Below are 24,936 nucleotides of genomic sequence, written 5' to 3' on the forward strand. Positions count from 1 at the left end.
CTAAGGTTCAGGACCCCTGATTGGCTGACATTTGTCTACGGGTGTCTTGGTGAAAGAGGATGGGTGTGTGCTGGGCTAAGGGATATCTGGTGATGTTGGAATCTACATCTACAATGGTTGGAACATTAGGCATTTCCTTTGGAATATTTGGTGTTTTTCCCTTGGATGGTCCATTCCTGAGTGGTGACTATTTGAACTCAGTTTGTGATCTTTCCCCAAACCAGGTATTGCTTTAGGGTAAACTGAAACTCAGGACTGTTGTTTGAATGGATGGACTGGACCCTACAACCACACTCTGACGTCCATTGAGAGGGGGACTGAGAAAATGGGATGTAACAGCACACGGAGAAGCATCTGTCTTAAATGAACACACACACACACACACACACACACACACACACACCCACCCCTGAGTGAAATGGGAAAGCTCCATGAGGAAGGGAGTAGGGTCTATGTGTCTGGATAGGGGTTTGGCCTGTAGAGTTAGGGGTAGATGAACAAGTCAGATGCAATAGAACTGTGGGTGCCCTGAGTGTGAGAGGCCATGACATCCTTGGCACCACTGGGGGTACTGTGGGGGACCTAGAAGTCTTCCAGTCAGCACTTTGTGAATCCCATGACCAGTGGTACAGAGAGAGAACAGGCCTCTACTAGTCACGTTTTCAGAAAGTGGACAGAAACAAGCTCTTTTTCATTCCCAAAAGGATGCTCTACCTCCCACGAGAGAAAAGAAAAGAAAGAAGCAAAAATTAAGAGGCCTCTAAGAGAAACTATATCAGTCATAGATGCCAAGGTGACCATGTGTCAAACGTGAAATTCTGTGCAATTTGAAAAAGGAAATGTCTCCTATATTGGGATCCCAGAAAGTTCAGTTAAAATAAAAGTAAACAAATGGTAAAAAATCAAAACCCATAGCACTGTTTTCTGTGGGCAACGCACGTCAAGAGAGTCGGCCGATTAATCTCAAGGAACTTGAAACCCATACAGCAATTAAGTTCAACTGGGGGTAGATGTCGGGTAGAAAGCTGGGGAGGGAATCTCGGTTAGCTAGCCCTTCCTAAGGATGGAGAGTATCCTTCAAGATTATATTCAGAATTTTCTTGGTTTTCTCAGCAGCTTCATTAAGTACATGTTTCTGTTGCGCGTGTTTTGAGCGAAAACAGCGATAGGCAAACTTAATAGCTTGCTCGCGTAACTGGTGCAGCAGAGACGGTGTCGAGCCATCTAGTTGGTGCGTCTGTGTAACCTGGGACTGCATGGCATCTGTGAAATAAGTATCTGGGTGACTCATCGTCCTAGCCACCTGGCGGAGAGATGTGTCATCCACATGAAATTTTTCCTGGAAGCCTTTATGACACTCTGCCAGATTATTTGGATCCGGGATTCCTAAACCTCCCTGTAAATTATCCTCCTTTATGTACTTTTTAATGGTTTTCATTTTCTTATCAATAATCTCCTCACAGATTTGAAAAAGGGTTCCAAAGACAGTATCATACTTGATTACAGGGAGGTCTTTTGTCAGTTTGTCTCTAAGGTTCGGGAAGTCATGAAAAGAAGGACTAAAGTTGGATACTAGGAATATGGGTGTCTCCTCCATCCCCTCCTTCTGGAGATTTTCTTGGATGTTCTTTAGGATGTTCTGCCGAAGCTGGGGTTCTGGGAGGGCACTTGTGCTGAGGTCCCTGTCCAGCTTTGTCCAGACAACATAGAACCTCCTTCTCATGCTCTGCAAGGCTTTGGCCAGCTTCACATGATTCGAACTGAACTTCTCAGAAGCGATGATGATGATCAGGTCACATTTTCTGAAGTTCATTTCCTTCAGGTAGTTCTCCATGCTCTGGGATGTGACCCCTGTGCCAGGCAGGTCCCAAAGTTCCACATTGGGAAATTTGGAGGAGGAGTATAGGACCGGTTTCTGTGTGGTCCTCACTACCCCAGTGGGAGCTGAATCCTCCTCCTCATGTCCAATCTCCCTAAGAGCATTGATGAAGGATGACATGCCATTGCCGGAGTCCCCAGTTACAGCAATTTTCACTGTGGTTCTCGATGCTTCTTGTTTGATCTCCTTGACGATAGAGACAAGTTCTACCCAATTCCCTGCTTCCACAGCAGTCTCGATATTCTTGACAGTTTCTATAGGTAAATCATCTCTCTCTTTGTGGATGGCTATAGCATCAGAGAAGCATGTAAATTCTTTATCCTCAGGGGATCCAACTGCCTCTTCCATGTTGGTGAACAATGGGGCAACCTGCAGATACATTAGGAAGGAAGTTAAGGATGGCTGTGAATACGGGTACCCACAGGAAACACTGTTCTTTGTCCAGGCTTTCAGATCCACAGAGAATACTACACCACGACCTGCTGACTACAGACAGAGCATGCTGAGCCTCTTGCGCATAAGTACATTTCTTGGAGGGCAAGGATAGCTCTGTAGCTGCTACTGCAACCCTGAACCCCAAAGCTAAGCACTGGAATGTCAGGCAGTTCCCTTACTGGGTACAAATGTCCACCCCTTCCCGCTTGCCAGGACTACCAAAGACGTGCGTTCAGAGCAGGGAACAGCCTGTGCCAGCTCCCTGCCTGGAGGACCCACAAGTCTTCATTCCACGCATCCTACATCCGTGGCTGTTTGTTGCTGTTGCACTCAGAAAAGTGCTTTACCTTTCCCCAGTGGTGGCCAGCGGTAGAGGCATAACCAATGCACAGCTACACACCAGGCTCAACAGCAAAGCCTCATGGTCTCCAGATCAACTCACCAGGGCTGGAGAGACGGCTCAGTGGTTAAGAGCACTGGCTGATCTTGCAGAGGACCTGGACTTGGTTGCCACACCCACATGGTGGTTCACAACCACCCGTAACTCTGAGTCCAGGGATTCCACAGCCCTCTTCTCGACTCCAACAGTACCCGTATGCACATGTGCACATACAGACAGTCAGGCAGTCATACACATAAAATTCAATATTTAAAAAATATATAAATTCCACCAAGTTTAATTGAGAGTATGGGTTGTCTGTTACCTCTGCTGCTATATTTATTAACAGAGATTGAAATTCTTCTGTGAACAGGCTTTAATGTTTTTATTAGCATAAATATTTTGTGTTTGTTTTTGTTTTGAGTCAGGGTTTCTCCATCTAGCCTTAGCTGACCTGGAACAACTTCTGTAGACCAGGCTGGCCTCACACTCAGAGATCTTCCTGCCTCTGCCTTGCTGGGATTAAAGATGTGCGCCACCACACTCAGCATTTTTGGTATAGATTAGTACTATACACACTGGGTATTATTATGACATTTGCACACATGAACACCATGTGTATTTATCATATTCTCCCCGACCTGTGAACCTTTGAGCCTTCCTCCTGGTCCCTGGGATGTCTCTCCTCTTCCCAGCCTGCTCCACTTCTACTCGCACAGTTGGTGTTTAGATAGCTGTGGGTGTTTTTCTCCTGTGGCCCAGTGAGTTTCCTTTGACTGTTTACAAAGGAGGAGTGAGAATTGGCTTAGAGCAGCACACGCATCTTCTCAGTGGCTGCAGGCCTGAAGAAAATGTCCCTCCTTCCTTAACCACCCATTTACGGTGTCCAAATCCTCAGGGAGGATATGGTCAGACCATATCCTCCCCTTTCTATGACAAGATGTCAAAGGGCCCAGTTGTGCGGTGATCTTTTACAAGTAACCACGACTGCATAGGTTTAAAAGTGCACCAGGCATGCCGTGTCCAGAAGTCAGCATTACACAAACACACACACACTCACACACACACACACACACACACACACACACACAAGCAACCATGCTTTCTATAGGTTTTTTTGTTTATTTGTTTGTTTTGAAAAGAGACAGGGTTTTTCTGTGCATGCAGCTTTGTCCTGAAACTCGTTCTCTAGACTAGGGCTGGTCTCAAACTCACAGAGATGCACCTGCCTCTGCCTTTTGAGTACTGGGACTAAAAGCGTGCGCTACCATTGCCCAGCTACTCCCTACAGTGTTTTCATGCTTCTCATGTCTCCTAAGATTCCTTGAGCCATGGGCGAGGGCTGATAGAGAGATATTGATGTCTCACTTTGATAGGGCATCAATCATATTTCTGTTCCTGACTAAGTCCTTACCATGACACTGGAAGTATGTTGTGGGGCAGGATTGGGAAGGATAACTTTTCAACACCAAGGATGGAGCGTGTGGGGTTGGAGAGACGACTCAGGTTAAGAGCACTTACTGCTCTTCCATAGGACCTGACTTCAATTCCAGCCTCCATATCAGGTGACTCACAACGTCCTGTAACTCCAGCTCCAGATATCTGACACCCTCTTTGGGTCTGCTGGGGCACTGTACAAATGTGCCTATACTCCACACAGACACATATGCACATAATTTAAAACAATAACAAACTGTGCATGGTGGTACACACCTTTAATTCCAGCACAAGGAGACAGAGACAAGAGAATATCTGTGACTTCCAGGTCAAACAGTGAGGTCTACATAGTGAGATACTTTCTCAAGATAATAATAATAATTACAATAATAATAATAATAATGATAATAATAATAACTAGTTTTTAAAAGATGGAGGATGCGGAATGCATACACCCATACACAGCACAGATAAGCACTAGAGTTTTGGCCTTCTGGAGTGGACGTTGAGACACATCAGTGTGTGGACAGGACTCCAACCACTTCTCAGGACCACACCAAATCTCAACATGCTAGACAGCAGCATACACCTTAGCCCACGGTTCTTAACTGAAAACCCTCGTTGGGTTAGGCGTGTGCAGTTCCACAGTTATGAGTTATTAATGTGGCTCTTACCCTTGAAGTTTTATTTTCTTGCTTGTGTGTATGAAACTAAAAGCATTTGAAACTCAACACCACATATTTGAGAAATGTCCTGTCAGTCGCACATACTTCCTCTGTCCTTTAAGGAGCTCTCTGGCAGCCAGGTGTGGTGGTGGCAGAGCTTGCCTTTAACCCTGGATTTGGGAGTCAGAGACATTCCGGTCTCTGACATTTTGAGGCCAGCCTGGTCTATACAGTAAGTTTCAGGGTAATCAGACTATAAAAAGAAACCCTGTCTTGAGAAAGGAAAGGAAGGAAGAGAGGGAGGAAGGGAGGGAGATCAATTGTAGAAAGAAATTAGCCCCACAAATTGTCCCCTGACCCTCACAAGCAAACATAGACACACACAGACGACCACTAAATAATTCTTAAAATACTGAACTGAGCAATACAAAACAAGAGTTTACTTAGAACCTCACTGCTCCGAGTCCCAGTCTCCCAGTGCTCTGAATAAGAACCAGTCCTGGGACAACCCAAAAGCGCTGGGGGAAGTTCTGATCCAGGACTCAGCCAGAGGCTGAGAGACTGAGTGAAATCCCACCTGCCCTCTCTAAACTAGGTCCCTTCAGAAGAACCAAAGCCAGGGATAGGCAGATAAAAAAGGGCTGGTGGGTTAGAAGGACTCAACTCAGCCAAAATACCAGGATCTGTGTGGTCCTGAAGACAGTCAGGGCAGGGGCCTGCTGCTCAGGATCCCCAAGAGGATCACCAGACCCCAGACAGCCTACCCTGAGCAGTTTATGCTTAGCAGTCTCTCACCTACCTGCTCAGAAGCCTTAGAAAACTGGAATCTAGTCCAGGATGTTCAGGAGGAAGAGAATAGAGGTGTGGGGACCTCTTGGGAAGAGCCAGTACAGGGGCTGGAGCAGCTGAAGGGCAGCCTGAGCTATTGGGTTTCCTCAGACCCTGCAAACTCTGGATCAGGCTCAAAATCCTCACTTGTAGGCCTGAGCCCTGCCTGCCTCCCAGGAGGGGAGGGGCCCCTTGCCAGAGCAGCTTTCAGTTTCAGTTCCTAGAAATGGCTGGTTTGCAGGACTCAGCTGCACAGGCTCCACAGTCTCCTTCAGAGAGGGAGGAGTTCTGTCAAAAGGCCAAGCTTGAGGGTGGGAAGTCTGCCCAGGAACAGTGACATCCAAACTGCAGTGAGGACTTCCTAGTGTGACCCCGCTGGCCCATTCCTGGAGCCCCCTCCTGCTCTGCTGATGCAGCCAACCTCTTCACACACACTGAGAGAGAGCTGCAGACACTTCACAACACTTCTCTCAGCTGCTGTCCCTGCTCACTGCCTGTCTCTCATCTTAGCTCACAAAGGAAGTAGAGTTCAAAGGATCAGGAGTTCAAAGCCATCCATGACTCATTTGTTTGGAAGCCAGCCTGGGATGCAAGAGACCCTCTGTACACACACACACACACACACACACACACACCTCTCCTTGGGGTTGAGGTAGCTGGAGCAATGAATGGCTCAGCAGTAAGAGCACTTAGTTATCTCCTAGAGAACCATCTTCTCGGCTTCACAGCGCCAATCAGGCAGCGCACACCTGCCTGTGACTCCACATGGCCTAGGAATTCACCCACGCACCACACCACAGCAGGCAGACACAGATACGGGCAAATGTGCCTAAGGAAAAACCTCTTTTAAAAAATTCTCTGCAGGACATTTGTAACCAGGAGACGGGACAGGAAAATAATGACAGCAGGATGACAGAAATCAAACAAAACAGAAAGATTACAGGCTGTTCCCTCTTACTTTTCTGAGAAACTGCAACTGTCAATGAGGAGTTAGGAAATCCTGTGTGGCCAAACAGCTGAGGGACAAGGTTAGGAAGGGACAAAGTCAACATAGGCTGAGAATAGGCTTTAATATTAGACAGCAGTGAAGGGCGGCCGCGAATCCTCCTGGGGAAATGCAACTCTCTTTGCAGCACTCTCTGCAGGTTGCAGGTGAGGACCTGGGCTGTGGGGTGGAGGTGTTTCATGTACCCCCTGGTCAGAGTGAAATGTCCTCCAAGACCACCACACTTGTCCTCAAGCAAGGGCATTAAGCATGTAACTACTGACTGGATGTGGTGCTACGTGCCTTTAATCCCAGCACTTGGGAGACAGATGGATTTTGTTTATTTCAAGGCCAGCCTGGTCTATATAGTGAGTTCCAGGACAGCCAGAGCTACAGTGTGAGACCCTGTCTCAGATGACAAACAAAATAGAATGCAGTTACCACAAGCACACTTCTCCTAGCAGATAAGCACTTTGTCCTGGAAAGAGCCCTGGGGAGTTGGGGGTGGGGCCCAGCTGGCAGTTGCTCTCCCTGTCATGCACAAAGCCCAGGGTTCCATCCTTGGTACTGCATAGACCTGGGCATGATGGGCACAACAGCACAAACTTGTAATCCTACACTTGAGAGGTGGAGGCAGGAGGATCAGAAATTCAAAGACATCATTGCCTGTATCCCAGGTTGTGTGAGACCCTGCCTCAAAACAGCAGCAGCAGCAGCAGCAACAAGAGGAATAGGAACTTCTGAATGCTTCCTGCTGAAGATCATATCAAGCACAGCCTAGCTGAGGACACGTGGAAGCAGAGCTGACACCTATTTCCATCCTCTACGTCCTCCACAGTCAATTAGCCAGATGCTGACTATACTGAGTGTTTGGGATCCCAGTGGATCCTGGAGCCTCTCTCAAGATGAGTTTTTAAGAACAAAAACTGTATCTTTTTTGATATACATCAATTAATAAGAATAATTAGCCAGGCTGAGCATATGGCACACGCCTTAAAATCACAGCACTCGGGAGGTATGAAAACAGACACACAAAAGAAAATCCCACACTAGCTCAGAATTGAGTATAATAAAGGGTTATTTATTTAGGGATAAACCCACAGATGACAGTCCTCTGCTAGAACAGGCAACAACAACCGAATCCAGCAGCCAGAAGAGAGCGAGAGAACGCGTGCTTTACATGGGAATTTATAGTAAAAGAAGCCATGCCCAAATTGGCCTGTAACTTAAAGGCTACTGGCTGATGGATTTCCTACAGCACCTCCCCCTTTTGTTTAAAAGAGAGAATTCTAAGCCTAATACAAAAATTATATAGAGTAAGAACAAATATCAAGTATAAAAATTAGTACTACAACCAGCATAAACAATATCAAGCAAGAAACATGTGATAAATGTTTCAATAATTATCCTATCCTAAAGAGACTAAGTCTTGTATTATAAACAACTTGGCCACGTCATGAGAGGAAAGTAACTACAATTATCTAGTTTTCAACCACATTGAAGACCCGAGAACGGAAATAATATTACTTGAGTAAGCAGGAAGTGCAATCAACCAACATCCAAAATGTGCAACAAATAACAGACAACCTGTTAGCTGAACAATCACCCAAAGTCTCATTTGCAACATTGGAACAACCAACTTTGGATAAGGCCTAGAGTAACTGACAGACCATTTTCAGAGGCACAAAATTTTTCAAAACCATCTTACCCTGTATTGGCAAGTTTTGACAGTCTTTTTTTTGTATCCTGTTTGTCTTGTCTGGAAATCATGCATTTTGTCAGTGGTTGATGCATGGACAGTTCCTTGCTCAAAGGCCAGTTTTGCCAAGAAGAATACAAGCTCCAAGTGGAGTGTCTTCAGTGCTCAGCATTCTCTTGGGAATAGATCGGTGCTGCCAGGAAAAGTTGTCTCATATCAACAGAACCCTAAGTTATTAAAAATGCCATATTCTACAGCTCTTTGAAGTGGTTGAAGATTACCTATCTATATGGAATACAATATCTATGTATCTAAAGAACCTGATTAATCTAACTAAAAGTATGACAAACATGGATGACTATAGACCTATAATTCTTAATACCTATATATCTTATTATTCAAATTAGAATATTAAACAATCTTTAAACAAATATAAAACAAATGAGGACAATGACCTCAAAATGTAAACAATGTATAAGTATCTTGATCAGAGGTAGAAATGTATATTGAAATATGACAAATATATTCTAAAATTGTATCAATATACAAAATGTCTTAAGCAGAGGTAGAAGTATGCTTGCATACAAAATGACAAAATAGCTTTGCCTAGGTGTACAAATATTGTAGACAAAAATAGATACATATTCAATATAATCATTATCAATATGCAAGAATCTATACCAATGTAAATTGCCTATAAATAATAGCTCATATGTATTCACTCTATTACTCACTATTATTAGTATAAGTGAGCTCACACTAATCTATTATCCCATCCAATTTTTGTCTTTTTTTAATATTTATTTATTGTGTATACAGTGTTCTGTCTGCATGTATGGCTGCAGGCCAGAAAAGGACACCAGATCTCATTACAGGTGGTGGTGAGTAACTATGTGGTTGCTGGGAATTGAACTCAGGACCTCTGGAAGAGCAGCTCTCAACCACTGAACCATCTCTCCAGTCCCTCCCTCTTTCTTCAAAGAGATCCCTGATCCTACATAATTTCCACTCCAGCCCTCAACCTTATAACAATTATAATTATCCCCTAATTGATGTCCCTAACTCTGAGGACAAACTTAGTTGGGAGAGGGGACGTTGTCTTCTAGAATTACTTCCAGTTGTCATGTTGGCGATGTTCTTTCTAAGAGATCCTGTGAAAGTAAAATGACGGTTAAGTTTCAAGATTATTGTCTGGTATAATTGCAAATAGTGCCTGAGTATTCAGCGGGGTTTTTCTGATGATCCTATTGGGAGTTTTGGTAAAAAGGTGCTCCATTTCAGCTAACCAAGTTGGAACCATCTTGAGCAACTGGTACCTAAAACAGGTCTTATAGCAGCACTATCAGTATCATGACGTCATATCAACCAGGTGGAGTCGTTGTTGTGGGGCCCCATCTTCTTTCTTCAGATTACTGAAGGAAAATTCACTGTTCAATGTGGAAAACTTAAACATTATTTATACAGACCTATGTTCAATAAAAGGTATGATAGAGTCAAAAATAGGTATGAAGAAAAGTAAATTTTTTTCTAAATCCTTTTTTCTTCTGGCCCATACCAGATAGTTCCTGACATGAGACAGAAACTCTGAATTTTTCCTTTGACAACATGCTTGGATCTAGAGGACAGAGAGGTTGTCCAACTCTAAAACCAGATTTGATTTTTCAAGCAAGTCATGACTATTATTATAGTAAGTAGCACATATACATACATATATTTATTTATTTATTTATTTATTTATTTATTTATTTATGTTCAGTGATTCTTACCCTCAGATGACCTGTCCTCATAAGTCATAATTCTCTTTACTTGGTTATCCTATCTGAATCGTTATCTTTTCCTCTTTAGACATATAGATGTCCAGGTTCTCTTGTCTTTTTTTAATTTTTAATTTTTTATTATTAAAAATTTCAGCTTCCTCCCACCTCCCATTTCACTCCCCCTCCCCCCACTCCCCTCCCCCTCCCTCTCCAGTACAAAGAGCAGTCAGGGTTCCCTGCCCTGTGGGAAGTCCAAGGTCCTCCCCCCTCCATCCAGGTCCAGGAAGGTGTCATCTAAACAGACTAGGCTCCCTCAAAGCCAGTACATTCAGTAGGCTCAAAACCCAGTGCCATTGTCCTTGGCTTCTCAGTCAGCCCTCATTGTCTGCCACGTTCAGAGAGTCTGGTTTGATCCCATGCTTTTTCAGTCCCAGTCGAGCTAGCCTTGGAGAGCTCCCTTTAGATCAGCCCCACCTTCACAGTGGGTGGGCGCACCCCTCGCGGTCCTGACTTCCTTGCTCATGTTCTCCCTCCTTTAGCTCCTCATTTGGGCCTTGGGAGCTCAGTCCAGTGCTCCAATGTGGGGCTCTGTCTCTATCTCCATCCATTGCCAGATGAAGCTTCTATGGTGATATGCAAGATTTTCATCAGTATGATTATAGGAAAGGGCCTATGGGCCTCTTGACTTTTTATTTTTTATTTTTATTTTTATTTCTGGCTTTTCAAGACAGGGTTTCCCTGTAGTTTCTAGAGCCTGTCCTGGAACTAGCTCTTGTAGACCAGGCTGGCCTCGAACTCAGAAATCTGCCTGCCTCTGCCTCCCGAGTGCTGGAATTAAAGGCATGCACCACCACCGCCCGGCACCTTTTGACTTTTTAAAGATGAGTATTTTGCTGCAAAGTCAAGAACAGAACCCTGCCCCAACCCCTATGAGCCTTTCTTACCATCTGTGTGGTTGTCAACTCTGTGGATGAGCCGTCATATCTATGGCTCAAGAGGTTTCTCTTTTTCAAACCAAGTCTTTATTAATTTTGATGGTATCTATAGCTTTTCTTCTCCTGTGGAGACAAAAGTGAAAACCCTTCAACAAAGTAGCATATCTCTTGGTTCCCATTGTGAGGTCAACACTTCCTTGAAATGCAGAAGAATTTGCTATTTAATTCAGAAGAATTTGCTATTATCCAATGTCTCTTTTTATAGAAGGGAGCAGCAGGCTGCATTCACGCCTGGCTCCCAGCCGCCTGGCTAGCATGTACCCCGAAATAACAACCCAAAAATTGTATTCTTTTAAACACTGCCTGGCCCATTAGTTTCAGCCTCTTATTAGATAATTCTTACATCTTGCTTTAACCCATATTTAGTAATCTATGTAGCACCATGAGGTGGTGGCTTATCGGGAAAGATTCAGCATGTTTGACCTGGCGGCTGGCTTCATGGCAACTGATTCAGAGAGGAGAGGCATGGCGATTGCAACTGCCTTCTACCCAGCATCCTGTTCTGTTTACTCCGCCTACCTAATTTTGTGTCCTATCAAAGGGCCAAGGCAGTTTCTTTATTAACCAATGAAAGTAACACATAGACACTCCTCCATCATCTCTGCTGCTGTTATTCCTTTCTCATTAGCTTTAAGAAAATTCAATGTTAATAAAGCATTATGTAATCTATTTCTGGCAGTATTTTCCATCACTTTCTGTTTCTTAACATATCCTTTATAGTTTGATTTGATCTTTCTATAACTGCCTGACCTATAAGATTGTTTGCTATACTTATAATATACTTTATATAATAATAAGAAAAACTGCTTCACTTTCTTAGAGACAGATACTAAACCACTCTGTCTTTATCTGAGCAGGTATACCTATGATGGTAACAACTCCTAATAAATGCATAAATAAATGCATAAATAAATAAAGCCGGGCGGTGGTGGCGCACGCCTTTAATCCCAGCACTCAGGGGGCAGAGGCAGGCGGATCTCTGTGAGTTCGAGGCCAGCCTGGTCTACAAGAGCTAGTTCCAGGACAGGCTCTAAAAAAGCTGCAGAGAAACCCTGTCTCGAAAAACCAAAAAAATAAAAAATAAAAAATAAATAAATAAATAAATAATGCATAAATAAATCAGCTGTTTCTGAGCTCAAAGCAGTCGCCAATTGAAAACCTGAATAAGTGTCAATGGTGTGGTATACATATTTTAATTTTTCAAAATCTGCAAAGTGGAACACATCCACCTGCCAGATTTCACTCCTTTGAGGAACCTTTGTGTTACTCCCTGCAGGTAGTGGTGTTTGGTTATAGAAAGAACAAGTAGGACATATCTTGATAATCTCCTTAGCTTGTTGCTATGTAATAGAAAACTCTTTCTTTAAACCTTGTTATTGATAAGATGTTTCTTAAGAATTTCTGAGGCCTTCAACATACTTCCAATCAATAATCAATCAATTTCTACATTACCTTGTTCTAGAGGATTTGGCATACCCATTTGGGATCAGGTGTGTGTTGTGTATATGGGACAAAGCCTATTCCTGATTATTTTGTGAACCTGTAGGAATAATGAAGTCAATTCTGTAGCATCTGGTATAAATCCAGCAGTTCCAATATAAAAGACAATTCTTTCTGCCTATTGTGAATCAGTAAGCATATAGAGAGGTTCTTTAAAATCCCCTAGTACCATGAGGGTAGCATATAATTCTGCCTTTTGGGCAGAATTGTAAAAGCTTTGTTACACCTTACTTAAATCTTCTGATTTGTAAGCTGCCTTTCCTGATTTATTTGTATCAGTATAGCATGTACAGGCTCCAGTTATTGGTGTGTCCCATACAATGTGGGGAAGGATCTAAGTAGTTCTCTTTATAAGGTTAATTCTATCACTTTTGGGATAAATGATTTTAATCTCTCCTAAAAAAAATAGCACATGCTCTTTGCCAAGGTTCATTGTCTTGCCATAATTTTTAATTTCATCAGTAGTAAAAGGCACTATAATCTCTATTTGGTCTATTCCTGCTAGTTGAAAAAGTCTCAATTTTCCTTTTATGTTTATTTCAGAGACCTTTTCCACATAAGATTTAAGTTTTTAACTTGGTTTATATGGTAACAAAATCCATTCTAAGGTGATATCTTCTCTCTGCATTAAAATTCCTGTAGGGGAAATTCTGAAAGACTATATGAATAAAATGCAATTAAGATTTGGATTCAGCCTATCCACTTGTTCCTCCTGTAATTTTTCTTCAATGACAATCAATTCCTTTTCAGCTTCAGCTCTTAATTCCCAGATTATTTAAGTCTTTGTCACCATCTAAGGGTTTATTTAAATTAACTATTAGATCAGATGATATTCCAACAGCAGGTCATAGACTGGAAATGTCTCCTAACAACCTTTGAAAGTCATTAGAGTCTTCAACCGGGCTCTCATAATTTGTTTCTTTTGTGTTCTAATTTTCTGTAAACCTATTTTATAACCCAGGTGATTGTCAGAATCTCCTCTCTGTATTTTTTCAGGAGCAATTTGGAATACCCATTTTGGCAAAACTTTCTCTACTTCATCAAACATTCTTTCTAAAGTTTGCATCAGATAGCGAAATGTCATTCATGTAATGGTAAATTATAGATTTAGGAAATTGTTTACATATTATTTCGAAGGGATGACTTACAAAGTATTGGAATAGGGTGGGGCTATTGAGCATTCCCTGTGGGAGGATAGTCCATTGGTATCTCCTAATAGTCTGAGAGGCATATCAGTAGTCATTGTGAAGTCAAATTTTTCTCTATCCTTTTCTTGTAAAGGTATAGTGAAGGAACAATCTTTTAAATCAATAACTATAAGAGGCCATTCCTTAGGTAATAGAGAAGGCAGAAGGTAATAGAGGACCCATAGGTTGAATTACCTTGTTGACAGCTTTTAGATCTGTCACCATTCTCCATTTACCGGATTTCTTTGTGACAACAAATGCAGGAGAATTCCAAGGGCTGGCTGATTCTTCAGTATGCTGAGCATCTAGTTGCTCCTATACCAGCTGTTCTAAAGCCTACAATTTGTCTTCTCTCAAAGGACACTGTTTAACCCATATTGGTTGCTCAATTAACCATTTTAAAGGGAGGTCTGATGGTACCTCTAACGTTTTGCTAGTTGCTTTGTGTTCTTATACAGCCTGAATGGCTGGTAACCTTTGTGTATAGTACCTTATAATATCCTTCCCAGAAATATGAGTTTCTGGGACTGCAGGAATGTTAATCTGGGCATTTCATGATTGCAGCAGGTCACGACCCCATACATTCACTACAATATTAGCCAAATATGGCCTCAGCATTTCTCTCTGTCCTTCTGACCCTATGCATTCAACCCATCTCATGATTTGTCTTACTTGAGATAGGGTTCCAAGTCCTAGGAACTGAATATCTGCCTCTTGAAGAGGCCAGTTTGGATGCCAAGATTCTGGAGTAATGATATTCACGTCCTAGCAAACCCACATCCCTTCTCAGATGTCCTGTTCTACAACAATTAAAATATTTAGCAGCCAGGCAGTGGTGGCAAATGCCTTTAATCCCAGCACTTGGGAGGCAGAGGTATGCAAATCTCTGTGAGTTTGAGGCCAGCCTGGTCTACAGAGCTAGTTGCAGGACAGACTCAAAAAGCTACAGAGAAACCCTGTCTTGAAAAAAAACAAAAACAATAAGAATGTAGAAAACATTTGGCATTTTGATGTTTCCTCATACATTTGGAAATTGCTTCTCCTACCAAAGATTCAATATTATAGTCAAATGTCTCAATCTCCGTTGCATGCAGGATCCATTGATCCATTGGTGCTGATCTAACCTCTAAAAGCCCAAGTATCTTTTGCATTCTAAGTTGGCATTTTCAAAACCAAAGTGTCAATAAGTACTCATCTAGCATCTGGGTCTCTTACTCCTATTTGTACAGCCTTGGTTAATCTTTGTAAAAATTCACTAAAGGGTTCTCTCTGGCCTGGTATAAACCTAATATATGATTCAATTCATTTTCTTGGTACTTGAATTCTGTCCCAAGCATTTAAGGCTGCTTTGTGGCATAGGGACAACATTTGTTCATTGTAAAGAGCTTGAGCCTGTGCATCAGCATAAGTGCCCTTACCAAGAATTTGATCTTGGGAAGTCTCAAGTCCTTTTGCTTTTCCCCATTATTTTAAAATTTTTGCCTCTCCTCACAAATAACATTTCCACAGTAATTGTGGCCCATCATCCAGGACTGCTGAAACTAACTGAAGCCAGTTGTATGGAATGTCCTTATTGCTAGACGCCCATGTCTTTACCACCTCCCTGGAGCCTCTTTCAGGATGAGTTTTTAAGCACAAAAATTGTATCCTGGGTTGACTTACTTCAGTTAATAAAAATAGCTAGCCAGGCTGAGCATATGACACATGCCTTTAATTGCAACATTTGAGAGGCCGAGGCAGGTGGATCTCTGGGTTCAAGGCCAGCTGGTCTACAAAGACAGTACAGGACAGGCAGGGCTGTTACACACAGAAACCCTGTCTCAAAAAAGAAAGCATAGTTATCTAAAAACAGAACTACAGAAGCCAAACATCAAGGTCAATACATTTAGAGAATTTTCCAGAACTATGACTTTGATGGATTAGGTCTTTGTTTATTTTGTTGGTTGGTGCTGTCTACTTGTTGAGTTTTAGGACCTGAATGGTACTTCCATCATGGAATCAGTTGTGCTAAACCCTGGGGTCCTGTTGCAGCCGCCACCAACATGAAACTCTCTCTGTCTCTCTCTCTCTGTCTCTCTTTCTGTGTGTGTATGTGTATGTGTCTCTGTTTCTCTCTCTCTCTCTCTCTCTCTCTCTCTCTCTTTCTCTCTCACACACACACACACACACACACAGACACGCTCATATGTGACCTAGTAGGAGATATTTAGGGCATAGTGTTATTGATTTAGGAAGGGACCAATCTATAGGATTCTGCTGTTTCCCTTTAGAATGGGTCATTGAAGGACAAAAGGAGCCTGACACCTGGATCTTTTGTGCACTATTCTCTTCTACAGGGGCTCCTGCCCTTGTGATGACCTCACCAGAGGCCAAGTTGATGCTTCACAGAGGGGTTCTTCATGCTCCAGAAATATGAGTTAATAAACCTGATTTCCTTTTATATTGCCTAAGCTCAGAAATTCTGTTATAACACAGGAAATATACACAGACTTTGTTGTCTAGGAATTGAGGAAGCCACTCTTCCCTGTTCTGGCATAGGGATGACTCTTTGAACACTGATCACGTGTTTGTCCAGACACAAAGACATCTTCAGCAGGCCATTGACAGGAGTCAGCAGATTAAGGTGTTTGCCACCAAGCCTGACCACTTGACTTTAGTCTCCAGAACCTATAAGGTAGAAAGTGAATACAGACTCCACATGTTGTGGTGTGCATGCAACTGCACACATGCGCTCACACATGCAAACACTGCCCCAACACACAGTAGATTTTCAGGGATTGCGTCCACCTCCCTCTCCACCCTCCAAGTCTATAAGAGCACCTAGGGCCAGTTGAGTCACCACTGGGTATCTAGGGAAAGATACAGATAAGAATGAACCAGTATTGATAAAGACAACTTTAATGGTTTAGGGGACACCATGTGATGGACACCTGCAGGAAAATGAAACTGGAAGCATCCGTGCTAATTGCTGAGCTAGGGAAGTGTGGCTGATGATCTTGGCAGACACTTGTTCTTCCAAGGAACGGGGTATTAGAGTTGCCTGTGGGAAGATGAGCAATTTTCTTACCTCCTCTAACGATATTAAGACTTATTACAACATTTTGCTAATGTTCTTCATTTCTAGAAAATAGCTAGGGCCTTAAGCAAAAAGAAGACCCCGAGGCTGCTGAATTTCACTTGAGGTTTAGGACTTCAGGACGATGGGTATTATCCTTTAGGACACTCCTCCAGACAGTCTTGGCATTCTGCGCAACTATTTCAATGATGAGGCTCTGTCTCCAGAGTCTTAAGCGACGGGTGAAGAAGTTCCACAAGCCATACCACCACCAGACTTCAAGACACTTGAGCAACATGCACACGGGAAAACTCATCATGAGTCTCAGCCTCCAGTTCTTCGTGTGCAACTCCTGGAACTTCATGGCCATGCAGCCCATCTGCAGTGTCCCTGTCCTCTGAGCCACCTGCTGAAGGGACCCATCATCCACACCAAAGAGCTTCTGGTAGTGTTCAAAACTCTCCTGGAGGTCAGCAGTATCACACATGCAGCTCACAGCTATCTCCTGGGGTCTTGTGATCATGCTATTCTTCAGAGAGAACGCCTTCTCGTTGATGCTCCTGTCACAGATTCCAGAAAGAGTCTCTAAGGAATCTGCGTACCTGATGTTGTAGAGGTCTATTCTCAGTTTGTCTCTAAGGTTTGGGAAGTCATGAAAAGAAGGACTAAAGTTGGATACTAGGAATATGGGTGTCTCCTCCATCCCCTCCTTCTGGAGATTTTCTTGGATGTTCTTTAGGATGTTCTGCCGAAGCTGGGGTTCTGGGAGGGCACTTGTACTGAGGTCCCTGTCCAGCTTTGTCCAGACGACATAGAACCTCCTTCTCATGCTCTGCAAGGCTTTGGCCAGCTTCACATGATTCGAACTGAACTGCTCAGAAGCGATGATGATGATCAGGTCACATTTTCTGAACTCCATTTCCTCCAGGTAGTTCTCCATGCTCTGGGATGTGACCCCTGTGCCAGGCAGGTCCAAAAGGTCCACATTGGGAAATTTGGAGGAGGAGTATAGGGCCGGTTTCTGTGTGGTCCTCACCACCCCAGTGGGAGCTGAATCCTCCTCCTCATGTCCAATCTCCCTAAGAGCATTGATGAAGGATGACATGCCATTGCCGGAGTCCCCAGTTACAGCAATTCTTATTGGGTATCTAGACATACTCTGCATTACATTATTTACCACACAGATCATTTTCAGCAAGTTCCCCTCCTTCACAGCCTCAACAATTTTCTTATTGACATCTTGAGATGTGAGGATCTGGTTGGTATGGAATGACTCATAAGTGGTGATGGATTTAGACGATGGACTGATGAGGGATTTTGCCATGTTTATAAAAAACGTGACAACCTGGAGAAGACAAGAAGACACTGGGTGACACAGGAATCCACAGAAGTCACATACCCCAGTCATGGGAGTCATATCTGCCAGGGGAGAGAGCATAGCAACTCACTTGAACAGAGTGTGGTTCCTCCTCTGGGATGGGCTCTCCCTGCAGCTGCATGGCCCTTCCCCATGCATACCTTATAGCTGCCCTGAGGACATTTGAGCCCAAGCTGCAGAATGTCAGCTGGGTCATTCAGTGGGAAAATGGGTGGGCAGGTCTGACCACTGCAGAAGCCAGCTCTCCCCAGCCAGCCATCCACTCTGCTTCTCCTCAGGAGTCAAATATTCAGTGGGGCGGTGGTGGCACACACCTTTAATCCCAGTTCTCAGGAGGCAGAAGCAAGTGAATTTCTGTGAGTTTCAGGCCAGTCTGACCTACACAGTGTGTTCCAGGTCAACCAGGACTACGTAATGAGACCCTGTCTTCAAAAGAAAGATGAATTTTGTGTTTGTATGTGCTGCATGCACACACATGTGCGTGTGTGTGCATGTAGGTCAAGGGTGTTGTTCCTAAGGATCCCAGTCATCTTGTTTTTAATTATTTGGTTTTATGTGTATATGTGTTTTGCCTGTGTGTGTATGTGCGCTACATGTGCCTGACACTTGGAAGACAAGAAAAAGCTGCTGGCTTTCCTACAATTTGAGCTACAGATGCTTGTGAACTGCCACATGGGTGCTGAGGATCGTACCCTGCCCCTCTGGAAGAGCAGCCGGTGCTCTTGACCACCAAGTCTTCTCTCCAGCCCTTGTCTGTTCAGCTGGCCTCTCACTGGAACCTGTGGTTCATTGATGAGGATAGATTGCAGGGGCAGGGAGTCCCAGAGATCTGTCTGTCTCTACTCCCCAGCAGTGGGGTTGCACACCCATTTTGTCATACCTAGGTTTTGGGGTTGTTTTGCGTTACTTTTTGTTTTTCTCATAGGGTCTCACTATGTAGCGCTGAATATCCTGGAACTCACTCTGCAGACCAGGCTGACCTTGAACTCACAGACATCCACCTGCCTCTGCTTCCGAAGTGCTGGGATTAAGAAATGTGTCTATGTCCAGCTTTGTTCATGTGGGTTCTGGGGACTGAACTCACGGCCCCATGCACTCTATTGACTGGACCATTTCCCAAGCCCAAAGAATTTAACTATTTCTAATCACACTATGAAAATTTGGATACCATTCATCTGTAACTACCTTCACAGTAAACACCTGTGACCCATCAACTTCAGCAGACAGGACAAACCGAACTTCCCAAATAACCCAATGATTCGGTCTTTGTTTATTTGATTTTTAGATTTATTTGTATGTATGCTTGCTTTGCTTGCATGTATGCCTGTATACCATGTTTGTGCCTCCTGTCCTCGGAAACTGGAAGAGGCTTTCAGATCTTCTGAGAGGGGAGTACAGTTTTGAGGCACAATGTGGATGCTGGGAATAGTTAAGCCGCCAGTGTGCTTAACTGCCTAGCCATCTCTTCAGTCCCAACCTACTGATTCTTAATAAGCAGTAAATTTTTGTGTCCCTGTGTGTTGGCATTGGTACTAAAATAAGGATTCAGGCTATTCTGCAAACGGGAGCTGGCTGAATCCTTATCATGAGACTGAAGCATTTGCGAACCAGGGTTGTAGTGAGAATTGGCTGGGGTGACCTAGTGGGTTGTAGTCAAGATCACAACTCCCCACATTGTTTCTGGGTGATGGGCCGTCTTCACAACCCCGCTATTAGCGGGGAGTGTTGAATCATAAAATTTGGAGAAACACATAAATCTGTTCCAAGGACATGATCAAAATGGCTCCAGAACAAACTATCTCTTATGTCCTTAAGAAAAGAAAAACTCTATTAAAATGATCAGATGGCTACGAGGTGGTGGTGACGCACGCCTTTAACCCCAGCACTTGGGAGGCAAAGGCACACGGATCTCTGTGAGTTCGAGGCCAGCCTGGTTTACAGAGCTAATTCCAAGAGGCTGTTACACAGAGAAACCCTGTCTCAAAAAACCATAAACCAAAACAACAACAACAACAACAAAACATGATCAGATGGCATCTTGGGCCAATATAAAAGCTTCCCCCATTTTACTATACCTGCCACTCTGATGTACCCAGCAATGTATTTTAAGATTACTTTAATTTCTGTTTTTTTTTTTGTTGTTGTTGTATAAATCTATAAAAACTTCATGAAGCTTTCATGTTAGAACATGAATGTGAGGTGACCTAAATCTCTCTGCCTGGGCCATGATAAGTCAAAATAGCTCCAGAATAAACTACCTCTTATTTCCTTTAAAGGAAAAAAAAAGACAGGTTGTTTGGACATCAAAGCCCTTCTTTGTACATCACCACCAATATTTTAAAAAAAATTAAACCCAAGAGGCTGGGGTGTTATCAGTTGATGAGAGTACTTGCCTAGCAAGCATACATCCCTGGGGTGATGTCAGGAGCATTTATCATGAGTTATTGTGGGCCGTGACACAACTACAGCTTATAGCAGTGGTAAGTCAGGTGTCAACCCACCCGAGAAATCATTCTCAGATGGAGGAAGCCTGCCTGGAAAAACCAGCAAGTCCACTGACTCTGAAAACTGTTGTTTTCATCTGTAATTTTGCATGTGCAATATCAGCTATGATAGCTCGCCATTACTATGCATTTTCATGTAATGTGTACATGTAATCTCATGATTACATCTCAATATATGGGCACACACATTTGTGGATGGTCAAAAGGATGACTTCTCTCTATACTATATTCTCCACATTACGGTGAGAAACTTAGAAGCCTGTTCTCTATCATTAGCCTTACTGAAAGAGCAAGTTGACCAGACCAGACATGTGTCCTTCTGGACAGATCACACACGGAACTTTCACAGATTTTACTCATAAAATTGCTGGCATCTGTCCTTATAGGACCTAAGACTTCAGAGGTTTATGATGAATTAGGGCAGTATTGCAGGTGTCTGTCCTTGTTCTTAGTCCTTCAAGAGACCAATAGCACCTAACTGACTAACCATGTCCAGATATTATTAATCACCCTTAAGAAATGTACAATAATGTGCGTATTATCTGCCTGTTCCTTAGATCTCTCAATGGTTTCGTTTCCTCCCTTTGTAACCTGTAGCGGCCCCTTTAAGAGACCGCGGGAGCCTCCTCACAGCTGCAGCCAGCTACAAACTAGCTGATAAGTTTTGCTACACATCTTCAAAAAATGCCTGTGTTCCCCCCCACTCAAGAACTTTCCTTGTTGCTTTACTATTACTAACAAGTTGCAAACGAATTAGCAACTTGGGAATTTGTTATGGTGGAAGAAATAGATTGAAAAGAAATAAGATAGAGGAAGAAGGAGAAGAAGAAGATGAAGAAGAAGAAGAAGAAGAAGGAGGAGGAGGAGGAGTAGGAGGAGGAGGAGGAGGAGGAGGAGGAGTAGGAGGAGGAGGAGAAGGAGAAGGGGAAGAGGAAGAGGAAGAATGTAAAGTAATTAGAACAAGAATAAATTGGAATAGAGATTTGTAACAGAGAATTGGAATTATAAATGAGATAGAGAATTAAAGCGAAGAAATTATTAACAATTAGGACAGAAGAATTGGGATAGAGGCAGAAGAACAAAGAGAGAAGACTAAAGAACACAAGAATAAAAAGAACGTGTGTGAGAAGATTCTTTTCCTAAAGTCTTCAGACTTTAGTTCCTACCTCTATTGTGGCATCTCTTTTTTAACCCTGAGTGAAAACTTTAATGGCAGGCCCTTGAAGGTTTTCAATAGGGTGAATCCCTAGTGTCATAGGAAACTGTCACTGGGCATGGTGTCATACACTTCTATTCCCTTAGAAGTTGGAGACAGAAGAATAAGAAAGTAAGGGCATCCTCAACTACACATTAAATTTGAAACTAGCCTGGACTACATGAGACCCTGTCTCAAAGAGATGGGGGGAAGGAAGGAAGGAAGGAAGGAAGGAAGGAAGGAAGGAAGGAAGGAAGAGAAAATCTAACCCATTCTGTGTGTATCACCACCATTTAAAAACTTCAGAACTCAGTTAGATGTAGTGGTAAATGTCCTTCATTCCAAGAGAGGTAGGTAGATCTCTGGGTTCCAGGCCAGCTTGGCCTGCAGAGTGAGTTCCAGTACACACAGAGGAAACCCTCTCTCAAAATTAAATAAGCAAGCAAGCAAACAAACAAACAAACAAAAACTTGAAAACTCAAGACCATCTCTTTAATCCACACAGTGTATATCAGCGCCATGAATTACTCCCAGCCAGACCCACCCCTTGGGTTCCCATGAAGCAACTGAGCACTTGGCCTGTCCCTACACTGAAGTGCCTGGTGTCTGCCCCATAAGGCCTATTGTTCCACCTGTGGGACCCCTTCCAGGGTCCAACTTCCGAGTGTTGGTTAGTTCCTTGTGATGGCCCCATACAGTTCTCTCCTGGTGTGGCCTCCCACCCCCCCACCCCACCCTCACTCCCGCCATTCTCTCGTTGGATGGCCCCTCCTCTCAATCCTTTCCTGGGATGCTTCCTCCCTTTGTTCCCCTCCTGGGATGGGTCCAGTTCTGCTCCCAAAACACTTCCTGCTGCTGCTCCTTACACAGTCCTTGGGTCTGGACCTACCCTCCGTGTGAACAGGGTTGACTAAGAACCCCCACCTGTGTTTGAAGACTCACCCTGCTCCTTGAAACCCAGACACTTTCAGAAGTCTCGGTTTTCTGACCTGGTACGGGGCAAGTCATACCCACCTTCAAGATCTCATTTAGCCACATCATGACCGAATGCACGGGATGCTCTCTATACAACTCTCTGCTGTCTGTGTGAAGGCTCCTTCGTCTCCACTCAGATCTCTGGGCTGGTGTTCCTCTGGTCCTTTCTTCTCCCTTCAGTTTTATGCAGTATGAAGGTCTATGTCCATGGGCCTGAACTTTGTGGGTCTCTTACAAGCCTTAAGATCTTCTTCAGAACCTATTAGAAAAATAATATTACAACATCAGATGGAGAAATATATTGTTAGAAATAAGGAAGGAGAGCCTTCTGCCGCCTTTCCACACCGACACCATGGTGCACATGAATGTCCTGGCAGATGCTCTCAAGAGCATCAACAGTGCTGAGAAGAGAGGAAACTCCAGGTCACATCAGGCCCTGCTCTAAGCCATCGTTCAGTTCCTAACTGTGACGATGAAGCACAGTCACATCGGTAAATTTTAAATCATTGATGATCACAGAGTTGGGAAAATTGTTGGGAGCCTCACAGGCAGGTTGAACAAGTGTGGGGTGATCAACCCTAGATTTGATGTACAACTCAAAGACCTAGAAATACGGCAGAAATCTCTGTTTAGTGACAACTTGAGTCTTCCTAAACCATGAAGAAGCAAGACAAAAGCACACAGGAGGGAAAATCCTGGGATTCTTTTTCTAGAGATGTAAATACATAAATGAAAAGCCTCCGTGAACTGTAAGAAAGATTTAAGGCAAGAAAGAAAGAGAAAGGAAGGAAGAAAGAAAGAAAGACACTAGCAAGCACACTCACATGTACACACACACTCACTCACACACATACATACACACACAAGCAACACACTCTCACACCTGCATGAGAAGGTCACATACACAGTTTATGTGGCTGCACATTGGTCTATATCACTGGGTTCTATCAAACTGTATTTTGCTGTATTCTCCTCTGAAAGGTTAAAGATGAACGCAGCACCCTGCAAAGAGCCAGTTTCTCCAACACAGATAAAAACGCTTAACTGAGTTAGACAGGAGTTCACTAAAGCTAACCTTTCAAGCCAGGACTCCTAGTCCCTGGGAGTTCCACATGAAGTATGCATACACTTCACATAGTTCCAAGACATTCCAATATTGCCAGTGGGGAGTTCTTATCCTGGACTCTGGCCCCAAAGGGAATATCAAGAGTGGCTGACAGCCGGGCGGTGGTGGCGCACGCCTTTAATCCCAGCACTCGGGAGGCAGAGGCAGGCGGATCTCTGTGAGTTCGAGACCAGCCTGGTCTACAAGAGCTAGTTCCAGGATAGGCTTCAAAGCTACAGAGAAACCCTGTCTCGAAAAACCAAAAAAAAAAAAAAAAAAGAGTGGCTGACAGAATATGAGGAAAACCCCACCTGCTTTCTCTAAACTAGGTCCCTTCAGAAGACCCTCAAAGCCAGGGATAGGCAGATAAAAAAGGACTGGTGGGTTGGAAGGACTCGATTCAGCCAAAACACCTGGATCCCTGTGGTCCTGAAGACAGTCAGGGCTGGTGCCTGCTGTTCAGGATCCCCAAGAGGATTACCAGACCCCAACAGCCTGCCCTGAGCAGTTTATAGCCCAAGCTGCACTTAGGAGTCTCTCACCCACCTGCTCAAAAGCCTTAGAAAACTGGAATCCAGTCCAGGATGTTCAGGAGGGAGAGAATAGAGGTGAGGGGACCTCTCCGGAAGAGCCAGTACAGGGGCTGGAGCAGCTGAAGGGCAGCCTGAGCTTGTGGGTTTCCTCAGACCCTGCAAACTCTGGACCTTGCTCCAACTCCTCACTTGTAGGCATGAGCCCTGCCTGCCCCCATTCCCCTCCCCTGAGGAGGGGCCTCCTGCCAGAGTAGCTTTCAGTTTCAGTTCCCGGAAACGGGTTGGTTTGCCGGATTCAGCTACACAGGCTCCACATTCTTCTTCAGGGAGGGGTGGAGTTCTGTCAGAAGGCCAGGCTTGGGGGTGGGAAGTCTGCCCAGGAACAGTGACATCCAAACTGTAGTCACAGCCTCCTGGTGTGACCCATGAGCCTCCTTCCCTGGAG

The 24,936-nt window shown here is 43.8% G+C and overlaps 2 protein-coding genes, 1 long non-coding RNA gene and 1 pseudogene across 3 annotated transcripts; 2 read left to right on the forward strand and 2 right to left on the reverse strand.

The window, feature by feature from the left end:
- Positions 1–738: 738 nt before the first annotated feature.
- On the reverse strand, positions 739–5,800 carry LOC119811861 (immunity-related GTPase family M protein-like). The gene is made up of 2 exons (XM_038326005.1): positions 5,595–5,800; positions 739–2,248 (listed from the first exon to the last, which is right to left on the reverse strand). Exon 2 carries the CDS (start codon positions 2,225–2,227, stop codon positions 1,058–1,060), a length of 1,170 nt encoding a protein of 389 aa, XP_038181933.1. The 5' UTR covers positions 2,228–2,248; positions 5,595–5,800; the 3' UTR covers positions 739–1,057.
- Positions 5,801–9,329: 3,529 nt separating this feature from the next.
- LOC119811864 lies at positions 9,330–16,186 on the forward strand. Its single transcript, XR_005285025.1, has 2 exons — positions 9,330–9,994; positions 16,083–16,186. It is a non-coding gene; the product is annotated as an uncharacterized LOC119811864 (long non-coding RNA).
- Positions 16,187–16,660: 474 nt separating this feature from the next.
- On the reverse strand, positions 16,661–24,695 carry LOC119811860 (immunity-related GTPase family M protein-like). The gene is made up of 3 exons (XM_038326003.1): positions 24,505–24,695; positions 22,893–23,112; positions 16,661–18,146 (listed from the first exon to the last, which is right to left on the reverse strand). The coding sequence occupies exons 2-3, from the start codon at positions 22,917–22,919 to the stop codon at positions 16,920–16,922; spliced, it is 1,254 nt and encodes a 417-aa protein (XP_038181931.1). The 5' UTR covers positions 22,920–23,112; positions 24,505–24,695; the 3' UTR covers positions 16,661–16,919.
- LOC119811863 lies at positions 23,142–23,566 on the forward strand (annotated as a pseudogene).
- Positions 24,696–24,936: the final 241 nt, after the last annotated feature.

This window comes from Arvicola amphibius, chromosome 4 (genome assembly GCF_903992535.2).
Source record: "Arvicola amphibius chromosome 4, mArvAmp1.2, whole genome shotgun sequence".
Taxonomy (NCBI): Eukaryota; Metazoa; Chordata; class Mammalia; order Rodentia; family Cricetidae; genus Arvicola; species Arvicola amphibius.

Bases quoted from the DNA above. Each gene is read 5' to 3' on its own strand.
- LOC119811861 (XM_038326005.1), bottom strand. From the start codon at position 2,227: ATGGAAGAGGCAGTTGGATCCCCTGAGGATAAAGAATTTACATGCTTC.
- LOC119811860 (XM_038326003.1), bottom strand. From the start codon at position 22,919: ATGATGTGGCTAAATGAGATCTTGAAG. The intron at 18,147-22,892 runs GTGGGTATGACT...TGTCTTCTCCAG, and splicing joins GGCTAAATGAGATCTTGAAG to GTTGTCACGTTTTTTATAAA.